The sequence below is a fragment of the Heliangelus exortis genome, chromosome 11 (assembly GCF_036169615.1).
Source record: "Heliangelus exortis chromosome 11, bHelExo1.hap1, whole genome shotgun sequence".
In the NCBI taxonomy this organism is placed as follows: Eukaryota; Metazoa; Chordata; class Aves; order Apodiformes; family Trochilidae; genus Heliangelus; species Heliangelus exortis.
This window is the reverse complement of record NC_092432.1, coordinates 12,634,159-12,652,937: the sequence shown is the minus strand read 5'-3', so window position 1 is coordinate 12,652,937 and position 18,779 is coordinate 12,634,159. Positions and strand designations below refer to the sequence as shown.

At 42.6% G+C, this 18,779-nt stretch overlaps 1 protein-coding gene across 1 annotated transcript; it reads right to left on the bottom strand.

Moving 5' to 3' along the window:
• Positions 1 to 2,906: 2,906 nt before the first annotated feature.
• On the bottom strand, positions 2,907 to 14,586 carry CHRNB4 (cholinergic receptor nicotinic beta 4 subunit). Its single transcript, XM_071754647.1, has 6 exons — positions 14,383 to 14,586; positions 10,532 to 10,677; positions 8,827 to 8,871; positions 8,591 to 8,700; positions 5,742 to 6,714; positions 2,907 to 3,713 (listed from the first exon to the last, which is right to left on the bottom strand). The coding sequence occupies exons 1-6, from the start codon at positions 14,435 to 14,437 to the stop codon at positions 3,573 to 3,575; spliced, it is 1,470 nt and encodes a 489-aa protein (XP_071610748.1). The 5' UTR covers positions 14,438 to 14,586; the 3' UTR covers positions 2,907 to 3,572.
• Between the last annotated feature and the right edge of the window lie 4,193 nt (positions 14,587 to 18,779).

Below are 18,779 nucleotides of genomic sequence, written 5' to 3'. Positions count from 1 at the left end.
TTTGTGTGCACAGATAATTTATTTCTTACCTCACATACTGTAGCTCCTGGTGAAATCAGGTTTGTGGCAGGATTATTTCTCTGGCTATGGAGAGTGCTGTGATAAGAACACGTTGCTGTGACTGAGCTGCAGAAGTAGATGGAAGAATAACCTGTATGGGTAAGGGGAAGCTGATCTGCAGTAACAAATTATTGTAGCTTTTTAATAAACACAGCACTTTTTAGCAGTGCTTTGATTTGTTAAGAGCTATTAAGATCAAAGCTTAGCTAAGGCAATGAGGAAAGTATATCCCACCTTTGTCTGGGATATTGATGCTGCCTCTATAAAATAAACAGCACTGCTGCTCTTTCTGGTTTTCCCTAATGGTAGGGTATGAGGATGGAGCCAGGGAGGCTTTTCTGGTCTGCTGGGGAAGCAGAGGCTGATTGCACTCTCTCAATGAGAAATTATTTTAGTGAAAAATACATTTGAATGATCATTTTTCTTACTGTAAAAAACCCCTGAAAAGTAGAAATGTTGTGGTTTAGTTTGCTTAATGACCTTATCATATTCATATTAGCCTGCCAGATGACATTTCTAATGTTTCCTTTTCTCCAGAAATCCTTTTTTTTAATTTTGTGAAAAAATCACAGCAAGATTTGACAAGTTAAGCCAGGAATCGGTCTCTATATTATGTAGGTGGAGTTGCTGAGTTTTAGGCAAAAATAGCATTTCCCATTTTGGAACCAGTTTTAGGAGGGCAGATTTTTCAAAATTTGAGGAATTTGGGTGGAATTTTCCATTCTGTAGTTTGCTATGGATTGAATTTTTTCCAAAAAGAAATATATAGAGTGGTGGTTTCCAAGACATAACTAGGGAAGAATGTGTGACTGAACAAGGAGTGAGCTCTCCACAGTGCATGGAAAGCACCAGAGCCCACTGCTCCCTGGATGAGGAGCCCTGGTTCTGCAGGGCTCTTCCTGGAGCCAGGGATGTCCCTTTTGCAAGCTTTTTATGTGTTTGTCACCTCTGAGGGCTTCATCTGCCTGTGCTCTGGGGACAATTGAGCTGAAGGCTGCAGTTACAGAGCTATCATCTCATTACTGCTCCTAAAGAGAAGCCCAGCCCTGAGGTGGGGGTACTGGAGGCCTCACTGCAGTTGTCTGCAGGCAGTGAGGGGAAGGACAGGAATAAGAATGGAGCAGGCAGAGGAATAATGACTGGTAGGAGGGTGAGAGAGGGACAGAGCCAAAAGGGCTGTTGGTGCTGGGTGAAAAGAGCAGGGAGAGGGGCTCTGCCCTGCACAGCCCCAGCATCAGCGGGTGGGCTGCAGGGTCTGTGGCTGAGTCCCTGCATCCCTGGCTGCATCCCTGGCTGCTTGGCTGGGTGAGTTCCCTCCCTGCTGCCCTGCAGGAGTGTTGAAGAGTTAAACACAAGAGTGTTGAAGTCTGTGCTGCCTCTTTCAGATTCACTCTTCAGGGTTACTGTGGGATTTCAAGGGGCTGCTGTCTGTGCAGTGCTGGCAGCTGCTCTGGCTTCACTCTGACTTCTCTGTGAGCAGGAAAAGCTGCTTAGCAGCTGGGGCAGTGTGTGCATGTGTGCTTGTGATGTTCTGTGCCATGTCAGCTCCTGGCATGTAACTTACACAGAGGAGCATCCAGGATGCTTCCTGTGCCCCATCTCATCTCACTGCTCTTGTTTCAGTTGCTTAAAGAGAAATAGCTCTGCTCTTGGTTTGAGAAGAAGATGACATTTGAGATGGGGAAAGGAGATTTGACCTATTCAAAACTTTACACTGCCCACCAGTCACTATGGGAAATGTTTAGCATGGTTAATGTTTGGGGAGATGACCAGGGCACTGCCACCCTTCTGGACAGGAGAATGTGACAGCTTTCATGGTCACAGCTGCTTTAATAGGGCTGCCCACCAGTCATCTTTCACCTTCTTGCCACATCTTCAGTGATGGGCCCAGTTACAGTGCAGAGAGAAATGGGGATGGAAGGGAGGATGCCAAAGTTAGAACCATTCCTTCTTCCAGGATAGGACACGGGGAGCTGCTGCAGCTGCCTCACCCACCCCAGCTCTGCCACTCTTCCTGTCTCCCCCAGGCCATGCACCAGGCCATGCTGCAGAGCTTGGGCTCCTGGGAGAGCCCTTCTTGGGCTCAGGGTGGGGTGTGGGCTGTGGTGGTGGAGCTGGGGAGCTCAGTGTATGGACAGGGTGAGGACAGGAATCAGCAAAGGTCCCTGTGCTTCTCCAAAGACTGGAAAGGTGTTGGTACAGCTGTTGTAGCATGCCTCAATCTGGGCAGGTACCTGGGATTAGAGATCTAAGTGGGGATGTAGCAAACAGAGGCAGCTCTGGCTTCATCTGTGGCTTGTTGCAGAACACAGGTTTAGGTGTCAGTCAACCCTTCCCTGGGACTGGTAAGCCTCAGGTCTCCTTCACAAATAGTAGTGGATTTTAACAGTTTGTTCACCAGTCACTAGTTGTGCCTGCCAGTGCTTGTAAATCATTGTGTCCTGACAGCATCCCAAAGAAAAGCTGGGAGTGATATAACTTGAAAAATACCAGGAGTCCATTTCTTTTTGCAGATGAGCTACCTAGAACAAAGTGTTGTGGGATTTTCCCGTGACAGGAGTCTAGGGACTTTCTGTCTGTCCTTTCTGAAAGATGTTAGGACTTAACATGAATTATGTGCTTTCTTAGCTAATTTGTTGAGGGTTATACTTAGAGCTGCATTAAAATCTCCCCAGCAAAATCTGCAGGTCTGTTAGTTTTCAGGTGTCTTCTCCTCAATCTACTTGCTTTTCACTGATGTCTTCTCAAGATGCTGTCCTGTGCTCTGACATTCATAAAGATATATATGAACCCCAGTTGCAAGAGCTGTTTAAATTGCAGGAACATTTCAGGACTAGATCTATAAAGGAAAATTTTACATTTTATTTATATTTCATCACTGAACAGAGTATATAAATGTTTATAATATATTAATCTGGCCTCTGCTTATCAATCAGCTATCAGAGATGGCAAGATGAGAAACCTACCTGTGGTTTCCTCAGAGGTATGTCTATTTCTCAGTTCACTTTTAAATATCATAAGCAAATGGCTAAACAGTGATTCCACCCATAATGCTCTCTATAAGTCAGTTTTGAATTATTTGAAGGAAATAAGTGGCATGGCAATAACTTCTTTGTAACAGGGAAACTGTTGCATTCTAAGGAAAAAAATGTCCTTCCTTAGGCATTGTATGTAAAATACTTTAAAAATACTAAGCCTTGTGAGCCAGGAGGGCATTTGTACAGTAAATGCCTTTCTCTGGAGTGTTCAGACTTCAAATATCTGAAAAAAGGGCCAAGACATCACTAGAAGTACTGAACTCATTGGAAAAAATAGTAGCATTCTGTTGGTTTGGGTGTTTTTTTCCCTATCACAATAAGTCAATGACTTTAAGTCAAGTGCTACTTTCCATTTCCCTACTCTTTATCTGATGGAAGAAAACCCAGTTGGCATCTCTGTGGCCTTAACAGAGGGGAACTGAGGGCAATACCAGGCCCAGCATCCATGTAAGTGTTGAGAATTCTAAATGACAACTAAGGGTTCATGGCAGCTGTGTGGTTTTGAAAAAGTGGCTGCAGAAATAACCCAACAGTCCCCAGGACACAAACAAGGACGAATATCCAGAGAAACAGCCTGTCCACTACCATGGCAACATACTTCCAATCTTCAATGACCTGCAAGAAAAAGCCAATTAAAGATATTAGCAGTTTGTCATATTCTTTTACTCTTCCTCTTGCTAATGCTGAGGTTTTGTTTATGGAAAGAAATCTCAAGGTTCAGGGAATAATCTGACTTCAGCCTTGCAAGGGAATTTTTCTGCTACAACCATGCTGGGCAGTAGAGAAAAATGCTGTAAATGTTTCACAGCTTCCTTGGATGCATCAGGTACTGAACATAGCTGCCTGGTGGAAGCCAGTTCAGAAGGACCCACAGTGTAAGCCAAGAAAGTGATTTTTTTTTCTTTAATTTTAGCTAGCAGATGCTATTGATCTCAGTGGGCAAAAATAGATGGTGTTTACAGCTGTTGAACAAGGTTAGCTTCAGAGTTCTTTTCAGCATTCATCCTAATCAAGGGTTTTAATGCATATTAATACTGCTGCTTGTATTTAAAATCCCTCTTTGCCTTGCATTAGTTGTCTGTGCAAGTCATGGCCTTAGATTCTGTTCTCAAACTGAACTGACTGTGGGAAAATTATTGTATAGAGGAATGTATCAGTCTTCATTTGCAGCTCAGGAAGGGTTATTTTTTTTTTCCTCATCATTGATTCCAATTACACGTGGGACATCCTTACTTCAGTGCCCTCCTGCTTGTGGATTATTACATGGTTTATACTACAACATTACCTATTTTTCCTTCAGTGCACACTTTTAATTTCCACTGCTGCAAATGGGAGTTGTGGGCTTCTGGAATCAGACTGTAGTGAATGTACAACAGTTGTTATAAGGAAGGAAGAAAGCAGGGTTTGAAATACGGATCTAGAAAAGTGATGTGCAATAACAGAGGACAAAAACCATTCATTTAATTTTTAACGTATAAAATATGCTTGAAAATTGTTCTTGGTATCAAGTGGAAACTTTGCAAATCCTTTAGTGTGCAACAGCCTTGCCAGAATTTCTGAGCTGTTGGAATATGTTTTTTCTGCACTATGAAGTCTGCTTCTGTTCAGTCAGTTTCAGTGTTCACAAGCTCATGTCTAATGTTAATAGCTCATCTTTATTTACATTGACACGAATTTCAGCTAATAAACAACACTGCTCAGAGACATGCTGCTCAAGGGACTTCTGCAAGATCAGAAAGCAGACTTTATTTAATCTGCTTGGCTGAGGGAGGGCAAGCACAGCAGGAAGAGAGAACCTAGAGTCTGACTGGGATCTGGGTCAGGGAGAGGACACTGGTAGATATGAAGATGAATTTGCCCAGCCATAGGTGTTTCTCTAAACACAAATGAGCCATCTGAGTTTTTCCAAGCATCACAGTGTATTTGTATCAGCTTTAGTGTGCTAGCTAATAGCACAGGAGCAGGGCAAGTGAACAAGGCAGCAGCAGCACTGCTTAAACATGTCCTGAGAAAAGGACTTCTCATAGCTAGTAACAAGTCTGATTTTACCCAGATGAAGGAAGTACCAGCTCTGCTGGCATTAGGATTTTGATCCTACCCATTATGTTTGTCATAAAGACAGATAGCAGCCCAGAGAGGGTATTTGCAAAGAAATTTTACTCATTTTACTAAAACTTCCTCCTGCACCCAGTCAGACAAATAAATGCTCGAGTTGCAGGTAGTTTGTTTCTGGTTAACATGGCCTGGCCATGGGATGAGTCACAGTCTTACTGAATACAATGGACAAAAATATTATTTTTCTAACCTGGAACTGAATATTTTTTTTCTCCTGCCAAAAACTAGTTGAATGTGACAACACAGCTTTTTTAAGGGTGCATCATCACTTGCAGGGCAGTCAACATTCTCTCTTTGTAGAAATAGCAATATTAGTTTCCAGGATGGTAGCAGCATTTACCAAATTGCTGTTCATTAAGTTCATTTAAGGGCAAAAATTATTTCCTCTGATAAATTATAGCTAAAATCTCTCTAAAAACTTTAGAATAGCTGGGGAGTTCAAATATGCTCCCTGAAGAACAGCATGGTACAGGGGAGGACAGGAAATGACATTTGGAAAGCCTGGGGTGATTCCTCCTTTTTACTTACACTCTGATCATTGTCATCGCTTTTCATGTGCTCTGCTATAAAACTGACTCCATCAATTGCTTCTTGGACTTCAGGAGAAAATTTGGTGCCTGTTCTTAACCTAAAATCTCGATGGCTGCTGGCATTGTCAAGAGTCTCAGTGATTTTCATATCATATTTTTTTGCAGAGGCTGTGTTCAAAAAATACGTAGAGTTCTTGTAGAAGTCAGCTGGATCCATACATGGATTTTCTGCCTTGGTCTTCTTGCAGTTGCAGAGCTTTTGCCTTGGAGGGGGATTTTCTGGACGCTTCATGAAAAGATAGGCTGGGAGTCTTTCGAGGAAAACCAGCTTTACCCAGGGGGGCATAGTGTGAGTACTTGGAGATCTGTGGTGGACATTGAGTACACAGACACTGGTAACTATTGAGAAGGTCACGAGGACCATTGTGAACATGAGATACTTTCCTATCAGTGGGACATCTAGAGATGTCGGGGGGACGATTTTGGAGATCAGCAGCAAGAACACAGTCAAGGCAAGCAACACAGATATGCATAAGGTCATCTTTTCCCCACAATCTGAAGGCAAGTAGAACACCAGGATGGCTAAGGATGTAATTAGCACACAGGGAATGATAAGATTGATGGTATAAAAAAGAGGTTTCCTCTTAATAATGAAGTCATATGTCACATCCACATAATTGGGGTCCAAAGGATTTACAGTCCTTCTTCCTGGGAGGGCTACAATGTCCCACTCTCCACTGGGTGTGAAGTCATCCATGCTGGCCGTGGAGGTTTTCAGCACCATGTCAATTTCTGTGTGATCGTAGGTCCAGGAGCGGAACTTGAGGGTGCAGTTCTGCTGATCAAAGGGGAAATGCTTCACTTCAATCTTGCAGGCACTCTTGTAAATGGCTGGAGGCAGCCAACGGATGCTGCCATTGTTCTTCACAATTGCATTTGTGTAGAGTGAGACTTCGTATGTGCCATCAGCACTAATGAAACCAGGGAAAGGAAAGGGAGAGAAGATGGTAAGAGGAAAAAAGAAACCAACAGTTCAGCACAGAAAGTCTCTGATATTTTTTGTGGGCCTCAGTAGTTTCTAGAATTAAAGTTTAAATGAAAGATGCTGCGCTGAGGATAGTCAAGTAGCACCCTTTTATTTGCAAATATGCTCCTTAAGAGTTAGTAAAACCTCTACTGGATCATTCATTTGTTTACAAGACATCATGGAGCTATTTTAGTGTTAAGGTTGATTTTTTTTTTCTTTTAAGTAGGGAAGTCTTAAAAGTATCCAAGGTTTGGCACATGTGGCTGTTCTCCAAATCCCTTCCATCTGGCTCTAGAAAGGCCTTTATGTTGTGGTGCCTGGAGCTCAGCCCTGAGCTGAGACCCCAGTAGCTAATTCATGTACATGGGGAAACAACCAAATGCAGAAGCAAGTGGCTTCCACATACAAGGGTCACTAGTTCATTGACAATAAAATTGCTGTTTTCTAGTAAAGAAACTGTATCTTCTTTCTCACATATCTGCCTCCTCAAGTCAGAGTCCCAGTAAGACATACAATGTACTGGGTAGGCACAAGAATATGGAGGCTTTTATGCTGAGTGCCCCTGGCTCACTGTGGGGCAGAGGCTGGGTTGCTGGTGCTTCCTCAGTGCCCTCTGCAGTCCTGTGCACAGCCTACATATGGACAGAGCTAGGGGGCATGGGGATCCTCTTTGTGTTTTCCTTAGCACCTTCTTGAGCTGACTGATGTTTATCCCCCACTGCTTCAGCAGCAGGAAGTTACAAGGGGTTGTCCTTTATTGACAGTTTTCATTTGAGCCTCTGTACTAATGTAAAAATCCAACATGGTGAGGCTAAAAGCTTGCTCCTGTACATTTAAGAAGCTTTTAAGAACTGTTTCTTTCTGTTCTTACAATCCATTAAATGGCATCATCTGGGGAGTAAGGAAGAACGGAGCAGAGGGCAGGGGCACAGTTTACCAGAACAGTATTTGATCAGACTGAGTACATCCTGAATTATTTTGTGACTAATACAATTGTTTTAAGTATTTGTCAAATCTGATTTCAATCAATAGTATTCCAGGGACATAACTCAGTTATAATAAACTTCCTAGGTTTTCTGTATCTTTGTAAATTGCAATGTGTTCAGTCATGAAAGTACATTTAAAGTTTTATTTTTTTCCCTGAAGGCTTGATATCATCCACTTCAAGGTTTTGGTAGAAACTTAAAGCAAAACAAAATTTTCAGCTAGCTGTTTGTTTGACGGAAGAACTGGTGTACTGTAAAGCAAAAGGGTCAAATGTTGCCCAACTTATTATGTTTTCTTAGAAATTTTTTAATGCTTTATGAAAATAGGACATTATTTATTTTTACAAATGAGTATTAACTCATGGAGTTCTGTTGCATGAGAGCTTTGTAACAGATCTATGTCCCAGAGTCTGTGCTGGAAGGGGACTGGGGAAGAAGTAGGAGACAAAAATATAGCTCAGAGCCCAAGATGTCTGACAATTCCAGATGTTTTCTTGTAAACATGACTGGCTGCACCAGTACTTACAGTTCATGCTGTCCGTATAGTTTAGGCTGATAGAGATCTGTGTCTTAGTTGTCAGCCTTCTCACAGATCCTCTGCTGGTGTAGCAGCTCACATGCAGAAATGCCCCAAGTCTGCAGAAATTTTTTTAACCAGCATCCTGACTTTTACCTTTGAGGCCAGTGCCCCAGTCAGATACACTTGATGCTGGCTAAAAGTTACAAAATTCAATTTTAGAATTTTATCAGGCTTCATTGTTTCTGATGCTTGTTTCTCAATTCATATTTAAAATTTTACTCGTGATCTGCATAAACCACAGACTTTTTACTTACTTGTTGTAAAGCACAATGTCTGGTAACCAGATGTGTTTTGCAGGTATTCTCAGCTTATCAATCCCCTCATAGTCAGAGGGCTTCCAGGACAAACGGTAGTCAATCCACTCCTAAGGGAAGAATTGTCAGGTAGTGGTGAGAGTGTCCAGAGCAGCAGTAGCAAAGCAGTCATTGTGCTGGAGTGAGAGCAGCTGCATTTGTGGTTTGCAGGAGAATTCCCCTGTGGCTTTGCTTACCTGGTTCAGCCAGACGTTTGTAGTCATGATCTGCTCCCGTTCATTCTGCAGGGAAAAAGAGAAAAGCTGTCCTCAGAAATGTTTCACTTTATTGCAGTAATAAGATTTATTCAGTGGGCTTTTGAAAAAGGGTGTTTCCAGTGGCACATTATGATTTAATCTAGTGTATTTCAAGACAGGCATTTTTCTGCTGGTATGATGGCCATCAGTGCACATACTGATGATAAACAGTAACTCCACAAGTGACAGCTCCAAGTGGCTTTTAACAGGGACAGTTGTGACTGGAGTGAGTGTGGCTATTTGGGAAAAATGGCCACCACACATTCTCCCTTCCTCAGAGGAGATTTGGAACAGAAGGCACAGGTTTGGCCACCAGGAGGGCCTAGAATGAGGTTTGTTTAAGGTCTGCCATATGAGCTCTCAGCTGGTAAGCTCTGCTTTGTACAAGCAGTCCAGAGGAGAAGTTCTCTGTCTAGGGCTCAACTGAAGGGACAAGGCAGGAGACAGAAGAGTCAGTAGGATTTCTGCAGGAAAATAAATTAATTTTCCAGTCCTGAAGATGCTTGGAATTGTTAGAGCCTATAAGATGACTAATTTTGCTTTCTTCTTGAAAAGTGAATATATAGAGGGATAGGGCTGTGTTGTTCATGGTCATTGCCCAATCACCTACTCTGTTTAGGTTGTTGATTACTGGGGCCTGTGCAGGGAAGGCATCTCACTTTTTATACCCAGAATCCCCAACTTGGGAGGATGCTGTGCTAATGGTGACAGTGCCCTGGTGTGAGGAGGCTGTCAGCATTCAGGTGGAATTCCCCAGGACAAAAGGGGCTCTTCTCCCAGAGCCACCTGGTATATATAGCAGTCTCCTATATAAATCAGCCTGAACACATGAATGAAAGCTCATCTGTTTGAACAGTTTCCTTTATGTGTCGTTTGCGTCTCTCTCTTTTCCTCTTGGATTTCAGAATATAAATTATACAGGGCTCTTCAAGTTTGCAGCAGCCCAGTCACTGGCCCATACCCAAATTCTGTCAGAGAGGCAACCGTCTGTATCCTCTTTGCCATCCAGGGACAGAGCGGCAGAATTGAAAGCCCTGATTCAGGGAGTTATTCCCACTTATGTGCTAGAGTTCATTCCACTCTGTTAATGCTAACCCCCCCCTGGGCACTGAGGTGTCTGTTTGTACCCTGGAAGAACTGGGAAAGAGGTGCTAACCTTGTGAGTGGAAGTGTCTTCTAGACCCACTGAGCTAATTTTTATTGAATGTGAGGAGCTCCTTACATGAGGGTTGTTGTAAACATGTTAAGAACAAATGTGTCTTCTTCTTTTCTGGTAGGCCTGATATGCCATAAGATTTTGAGCTTGCTCTGTAGGCTCCTTTCTGGCCATTCAGCCACATTTCTTTGGTGCAAGCAGTGTTAGGTGGTTTAGTATCATGTATACAGTCCAGGATAGATCCTGACCTGGTGTAACTTCCTGTGGCTGTAGTGAAATTACTGGAAGGACAGGGAATTTTTGATCAATGGTATTTTACTGGGTGTGAAGATCTGACCACTGTCCTTTATTAGGCATAGGTTGATCTCCCTGTTGTAGCTGCATTCTGAAGTATAAAACCAGTAAACTGCATGTACTAACTGTTGTTATATACATAGAAAATAAGAGACAGTAAATACCAGTAACAGGCATGGCCTAATTTGAACTTACCACACTGATGAGCTGTGCCAGGGAAACCAGAAGTTCTATAGATACCAGCTGGGATGAGTTGACAGCAGGTCGAATTAACTTATTGTACCTGGCAGGACTCAGCAGGTAATTCATGAGCTTTTCTTCAGCATCTGCTGCACTGCTTCCTGTAAAACATCATGCAACAGCATGTTTTAGAAGGGAGACCAAGAGATTTGGTATCACAGGATGTCTGTGCATCAGATTATCTTCAGGAAATAATGAGGGCTTTTCATTTTCCATAGACTGTAGGCTGTCATGAACAGAAGGATATGGTGCTTGCACCAATGCCTGTTCTGCTGAAGCTGACTGTCTTTCACAGATCAAAGCAGATAAATCAGAGTCCTTTCTTCCTGTTTTTTTTTTTGTTTGTTTTTGTTTTTTTTTCAGTAAAACATGAAGTTCAAACTGACAGATAGATTTGGGAGTTCTTACAGAAATAGAAACTGGAAGTAAACCACCCTCTTAATAACAGAAGAAGAATGTTTCAGTGATGCAGGGAGCCCAGTTGTGAGTTCTCTCTTTAGTCTTATGGGAGATGGAGTTGCAGGTACCCCTACAAACTGAAAGACTCTGATCTGTGTAGGGAAAACGAGGAGGTGAGCTGCAGGAGTTGTAAGAGTTTTTTAATACTTGGGAGCTCTTTGGTAGATAGTCATGTTTCTCTTTATTATTTCACTGGAAAACCTGAGGCAGTATGTAAGCCTTATATTGTGTGGAAACAACACCTGATGTAGGGACTGTAAACCTTCCATGGCTAAAGCTGGAGTTGAGTGACAGCAAAATAGAGTTTCTGCACTGTATTGTCAAACAAGCCTGAACGTTCTCTGTGGAACAGGGAGTTTATGGCACCAACCCCAGAGATGAATGCATCTGTTCCCACGTGCTGTTTAAAGCCATTCCAGTGACCATGTAGTAATATTGGTGACTAAGGTCCTGGTAGCAGAATTGACCCAAGGAGAATCTGCTGTGTGTGTCCAGGGCTCTGTTGTGTTATGCAGCTGACAGTGATGGACACAGGTGTGAGTGAAAACAGACTGTAATCCCACTGATAGAATGGTTCTTCAATAGAAAAGGGCACCCAGCTCAACCTTAGAGACTGCAGAAATGAGGATAGTGTTGCTACAGCCTACTTGCTTCTTGATTCGTGTGTTTTGCAATCAAGATAGAGCTAAAACTGGTACTGTGAAGAAAATGGGGCCACGCTCTTAAGAATGAATCATTCTCTGTGTATGAGGATAGGTGAGAACCCTTGTGATAGCTGAAGAGAGCTTGGTTAAAGTTATTTTATTGTTTTGCCTTGGTTTTGTTTTTACCATTCCTGCTGTACTATATGCAAGGGACACAAGCAGATGGGTATAGTTGCTTATAAATAAATTGTTGTTTGGTTGGTTTCATACAGTGGTCACTGAGAGCTGCTAGCAAAGACAGGGAATTCTTGTTTGAATTGCTAAATATGTTTGCACTGTACCCCTGTCTTTTTATGTAAATATTTTAGCATCTTGGAATGCTTGCCAAATGGAGAGTAAGAAGCAGAAACTGCCCAATATTTGCAGAAGTTAATTCTGAATTTGTAGCAATCCTATTTTCTGAAACCTGGTTTTAGCAATCCCAGTCGTCTGGTCTGCAAATCAAACCATCCTGTGGGCTCTGCATGTCTGCTGAGAACAGCTCACATTGCCAGGGAGTCAGCCCATCAAGAAACTTTATGCAGATGAAAAACAGGCCACAACTTAATTAGAAAAAAGATACGTTAAGTAATGAGTCCTTCTCAGAAACCATTATCTGCTCTTAGGAAAGGGGTTCCTGTAGCGAATCACTCTTTATAAATTTGCCATCCCATCACAGCCTTTAGATAACTTCGTTATCAGAAGGAAATAGGAAGGGGGTGGCATTGGGCCCCTCACCCAGGGGTCTGGCTCAGTACCAGTAGGTGTCAGCAGCACACTGCTAAATAACGTGTAAAAAAGAGAGATTCCTGCATCATTTGTGTCATTTGTTTTCCATTACCAGTCTGCGCATTAACCAGATGGCACCTAATGAGGACAAAATCACCAGACATTAAAGTTCATCTTTCTGTGCATTTCCTGGTGCGTTTGAAAGTCCTCGGATTCCTCTTGGAGTTGGGAGCCATGGAGTTGCACAGCGCCAGTCATCACCAGGGATGTAGCAGGAGGTAGAGCAACGCTTTTAGACACTTGATTTTCACAAGCACGACGAGGCAGCCCTAATTTGGGGGGTGGAGTATTTTTGTCTACTGAAAGCAGTAATGGAGAAAACACACTGGGGTGGACCCTTTGCTGGGGAAATGGGAAAAAAAAAAACCTGTTTTAGCTTCAGTGAACACGCCGCACATCTGCTCGGTGCGGGGAGAGCGAATCCTTACATAACCCGCGGTGCGCCCGCCCTCCGCAGCCAGCTCCTTCCTCCCTTCTCTGCGGGGGTCTGGCCATTAGGGACAAATTGCTTCAGGATGCTTCCAGTTTCACAGTAGAAGAAACAAAAACACAGACTTCACTCCCTTGTGCAAACTTTGCTTTTTATGTCGCCTAATTTAAATACATAACGTGAAATAACTCCTCACCCTGCGTTGTTTGTTTTCAGTGTAAGGACAAATTCCCAGAGAACAGGATGAGGAGCTGTGGTGACAACTGCAGGCAAGTGCACTGTTAGCACTGTTTAAATGGCAAAATTTAACATGAGGCGTGTTTCCCATTTCCCTGACTTCAGTAATTTTTTTTTAATGTTGAAATAGCATTTTTTAGAAACAATATGCTGGAGCAAATGTTGTAATTTTTGTTCTTTCCTCGCTTAAAAATTACTTATGTGGACAATGGTGATACACTAAATTCCAATCCCAGTATCTTCCCTGCAATCACTTCATGATGCTGTAACTTCTCAGCATATTGTCAAGTGAAAAGATTTATAAAACCTCTTAGAATAATACACCCTGGTTTGGAAGACTTTCTGTTCCAATGGAAGTAGTAGTGCATCTGAAAGGCTATTTGAATTTCCACACTGCAATTAATGCAAATAAAAAGGAAATACAAATGGGTTTAAAAATCTGTAATCTAAGAATATAAAGTAGGCCCTCACTCTTTGTTTGTTACAAAACCAATATTTTCTAAAGTTGCCTTTCAGCAACTGAAGAAGCAAAACATCTGGGGGGGGACTGGCTAATTAGGGGAAAGATGGGATTTTCGTCATGGTTCAGTTTCAGGCAGTTTCACTCTGAACACTTGAGTGGACTCTCTCTGTGGGCAGAAGCTGTTTGCGTGTTGACTAAACTACACGCAAGAAATTCTAGCAGACTGAGGAAATTGTTATGTACATTAGCTCTTTTTTTTTTTTTAGCATATATATATATTTATGTTTGTATATATACTTATATATTTCAACTTATTTTAAACTATTTACCCGTTAATAAAACAATTAGGAAGGATGAACTTCGCAAAATACGTGAACTTGAGCCAAAATCATAGAGGGATGAGATCTGTCTTATTTATAGTTCATGTCATTGTTCATTTTTTTCTTTTTTCACTCTCAGCACAATACCTGCTTTTCCCATCACCAATAATCCTGGGAGCATCTCGAGGGATATTATTTAGTGATTTTCATTGCCTACTTTTCTGTCCTTTTATGTCCAACTCGGTCCATACCCATTGTAGTGGATTTGCTGACACCGAACAAGCCAGAAACAACACTAAATTAATGAATTTCATGCATCCTCTTAAAGTCTGCTGTCTACTTTGTCTGAGAGCTTGTATCCCAGCCCAACCTCCCAGCCCTGCAAGCTATTGCTGTTCTGCAAACTGAAAGAAAAGATCACTTACCGTTCAAGTAAAAGGAGCCCACTACAAAGAGAAAGAGGGTGTACAGATTCCTCATGGCAATAACCAGAAGAGGTGGATGACTTTTCCTCAATTAAGACAGCTGTCAATAAGCTCTGCTGTCGGGAATGCACGAGGCAGAGATGTACAAGCAAACCTGAATCTGGGAGTTTAAATGCCTGGAAAGAGACAGACAGTAGGACCTGGCAGGAGCATTCTGCAAAGTGGAGTTTTTGTGAGCATAGTGGTCCCTCCCCCTTTGCAGCTGTTTAAAGAGCTTTGTGAAGAGGAAAAGCACGTAAGAAGAGGGAACATAATGTGATAATGTTGAAGGAAAGGAAATGAAGGAGCAAATGAAAGGAAAAAATGTGGGAAACACAGCTTCTTAATTCTTGCTGCTAGATAGCATTTAGAAGGCTTTCTGGTTAATAAGTGCAATGAGTAGGAAGAGCTGTGTGGGGAGAGCTTGATACAACTTTGTGCTGTGAGACCTGGTAGTGAAAGAGATGTCAGTAAAATAGAGCCCTAGCAGAGGGGCATTTTTTGTGTCCAGGGAAAGAGCTGAATGTGTACTGCCAAGCCCTTTCCATTCCAAGGTCCACATGATCTCTCCAAACTAGCACTCTGAAAGGCTTTTTGGAGCAGCAGGAGAGGAACAGGGAATTTGTTACCACTAGCATTTGACAGGATTTAAAAAGAAAGCTTTGAGAAACAGCAAGAGCTATAAGGATACACCAGAGCAGTGTTAGAGAAATTCTCTGGAAGTCATCTTTTCTAGCTGAAGCATACAGCAGAGTAAAGAGTATCATGAGTTTTGGGATTTGTCATGGCAAGATATGTGGAGAAGGAAGGGACAAGGGGATCTCACACGCCCTTTGCAAGCACTATAGGACAGGCTGAAGTACCAGTAAGAAAAAAGGTGCTAATCTTCTAAATAATTTGTTGTCTCCATATTGAGGTTTCTGTCTGCTTCCAATGGCCAGAGGATGCAAGTTCTGGTTTGGTCTCATCTCCCCAGAGCCTAAAGCCATTGGATGGAATGGAGACATTCCTGATTTACCATGTAACATACCAGCCTTCTGCATCCAGCACAGTTGCTACCTGACTGGGGTTATTTGGAGAATGTGACCTGCTGCTGTTTTCAGTCAAGCTGTCAGTATGTCAGGGGAGTGTTCAACAACCCTTTGCATTCTCCCTGAATGTTTTAGCCCCCTTCTTCTTTTTTCATTAAACAGGCCAGTATGTTAGAGCTTCATTGTCTTTCAAGGAGCTGCCATCAGAGGCAGCCTGATACATAAAGAGACAGTAACTCCACTTTTTATAGTTGTACTATCTACAATCTGTATAATTGCTCTAAACAGTCTATTGTTTGTTTTTGTCTCATTTCTTTAGGGTAGGAGGGTGGATTCACTGAGACAAATGGAAAAGGATTTCGCAGCATGAACTTCTGTGTGGCTAAAACAAGCTCTTACAAGGCAGCTTTGAAGTGGCTTGTGCCTTGTGTCTTCCTTTAATCTGAAAACTCAAGGTACTGTGTCCTCAACTGAGGGTTCCCACTAACTCTTTAAAAAACTCATTTGTTTATTCCAAGAAGGAGAGCTTGTACATTCTCACCTTTCTTCACCTTCAGTCTCAAACAGTTTTCTTTAATACAGCACCCTCAGTTACAATCTCTCAGGTTTTACAGTGGTTTTAACTTCAAAAAAACACAAAACCTTCTTCTCTTATAACTACTGAACTTTTACATATGCATATGTGGTCACTTTGTTTAGAGGCAGATTTATTGTACCTTAATGCTACACAAACATCTTGAATAACAAAAAGTTCTGTGGACTATGTAGGAAATTGGTGGTCGATTTCTGTATACCCAAAGAATTTTTACATCACACTGTGCCTTATGGTTGTCCATACCAACATAAATGTGCTGGTTTTGTTGTCTATCTTAATAATTATGTCCAGTTTGATGTCAGAGATCACTCTTGCTAGCTCCTGCCTGCTGTATTATGTCTTTTTTGTGTGTGTGCTTTCATTGCTTCCTTTTTGTTCTTACTCACTATCTGGTAGCTGGAATTGCTTTAAATTGGGGTCGCTTAGCCTGGAGAAAACTCTGGGGATACCTAAGGGATAATGGTTTTAAACTAAAAGAGGGTAGGTTTAGATTAGATAAGAAGCAGAAATTTTTTACTGTGAGGGTGGTGAAATCCTGGCCCAGGTTGTCCAGAGAAGCTGTGGCTGTGTCATCCCTGGAAACATCCAGAGTCAGTTGAAGCTGTTCCTGCTCACTGTAGGGAGCTGGACTATATGACCTTTAAAGGTCCCTTCCAACCCAAATAATTCTATTATAGGGGTTAGAATTCTTACCTCAAAGTGTGTGGGAACTGAGGAGAGGGAGAGGAGAGTGGTTTCAGTGGGCTGTACAGGGAACAGTCACTGTGGTGTCAGCTACTTGGATGGAGAAAGCCAGTGCAGTCCTCCTGAGTACCATGTGAACAGCCCAACTGTAAGGAAAATATAACACAATTTCTGTGCTTCCCTCCAGCATTTAATGATCAGCAGGTAGAAACAGACCTTTCCCACAGCAAACTACCCTCTGGGACTAGTCACAACCACCAGGAGGTGTGTCCCAAGCAAAGTGTTTGTGCTGAGCCCTCTGCTTCTTGCTTCTCAGATCAGCAGCTTGGCTTGTACCTTGCCAGAGGCTTGTGTGGTCAGGGACCTTGCTGCTGTCTTGAGCCTCCAGGGAAATGTTGTCATGTAAGGGGAACTGAGCCCAAGGAGCTGTGCCTTCAGCTACTGAGCATCTGTTTAAGCAGGAAAGACTTTTTCTCTGCTTCTACTCTCTGATATCTGACCTCTTTCTCCTTAAAGGCAAATCTTCCACCTGCCAGCCCAGCCTCTGCTTTTGCAGTGGTTACAGGAGCAACAGATGTACAGACCCTGAACTCACTGCCCTTGTGCTGCCCACACCACCTGATGCTTGAGGGTTGAACAGCAGCTCAAGGTATAACCAAACATACTGGGATTGCTTCACCAAAGCAGTGGGACACCACAGAGCCACAGGCTCACAGCTCAGTCACTGGTGGTGCTATCTTTGCTGCTGAAGCTGAGGTGGACAAGAAGTGCCACAGATGTTTTTTTTTTTTCTCTCTGGCTGTATTCCTTCCTTTGTCATTTGCTTGTGTTCATTCAGGCAGATCACTGAAGGTCTTTCTTCATCAGTTGTGTTATCCAGTTGCTTTCCCCACAGTGCTGCTGCAGGATTCCATTTGTTTGTTGAGATCCTGACATGAAAAGTCTTTTTAGTAGACATTATCACATGTGATATTCTGGATTTCCATGTTAATGCACTGTGCAGGCATGGGAATAGCCTGGCCCAGAGCCATCCAGGGAGCTGGCTGGAGGCTTGTTCCTGGCACTGCAATGCTTTGCATGCCCTAGGGTTTTAGATGGATGAGGAATGCAAGATGTCCAGGAAAGCTGGCAGTCCCCTTTTGGGGGTCTGTCATGGTGCCACTTGAATTAGGAAAGAACCAGTCAGAAATGCTGTAGCTTTCAAAATGGAAGTAACCTGGGGTGCAGTTGGCCTCCTTAATGAGAGGGATACAGGTATAGGGAGGGGGCTGCAAAACAGATGCTTCCAGATAGAAAGCCATGATTAGTTCCCAGTAGTTGTGACACAGAAATGAAGTTCAGGGCTGAAGTAAACTGAATTGATAAGGGACAAGATCAGCTTGTTAAAGATTGGCCTTTGAGAATACACAGGGCTCCCCCACTGTTGCACTAGCAGAACAGATGTCACTTTCTGGTTGAAAATGAGTATAGAAAATGTCAACTAATGGCAAATTTTGGTTTTCTAGGACATTGCACATGAATGAACTTTAATGATATCCCAAGATCCTGGCTCATCACATCAGCAGCAAGACATACTTTGCTCTCTGATTGGTGGAAAATGGGACTTGTTATAGGTAACTTCAGCAAACATCCACCATGCCCCCTGCAGGTAAAATTGTCATTTTTCTGCTACTTGTTGTCTGAATGAGTTCCTTAGAACAGCTGTGCTGGAGCTAATGTTTTGCATTCCTGGGATATTTTTTCCTGACAAATTCACTTCCAATCTCATTAGACACGTGTAATACCTCAGCCATTTTGGTACTGATGTTTTTGGGGGAAGTTGTACTGCTGCAGCTTCATTGAACAGTACTGTGGTGTGTCCTACTTTAAAGTCTACAAGGAAAACCAAAACCACTGTCAGCTGGATGAGCCCAGCCAGGTCCTCACATAAACCTTCTGTGGGCAGAAAGCAGTGGGGAGGACAAGGACACATGGAATCTTTGGTCTATGTAATCTAAAGCTTTGGAATTTAGTGCACTGTCTTTGATGCTCTTTACTAGAGAACTAGT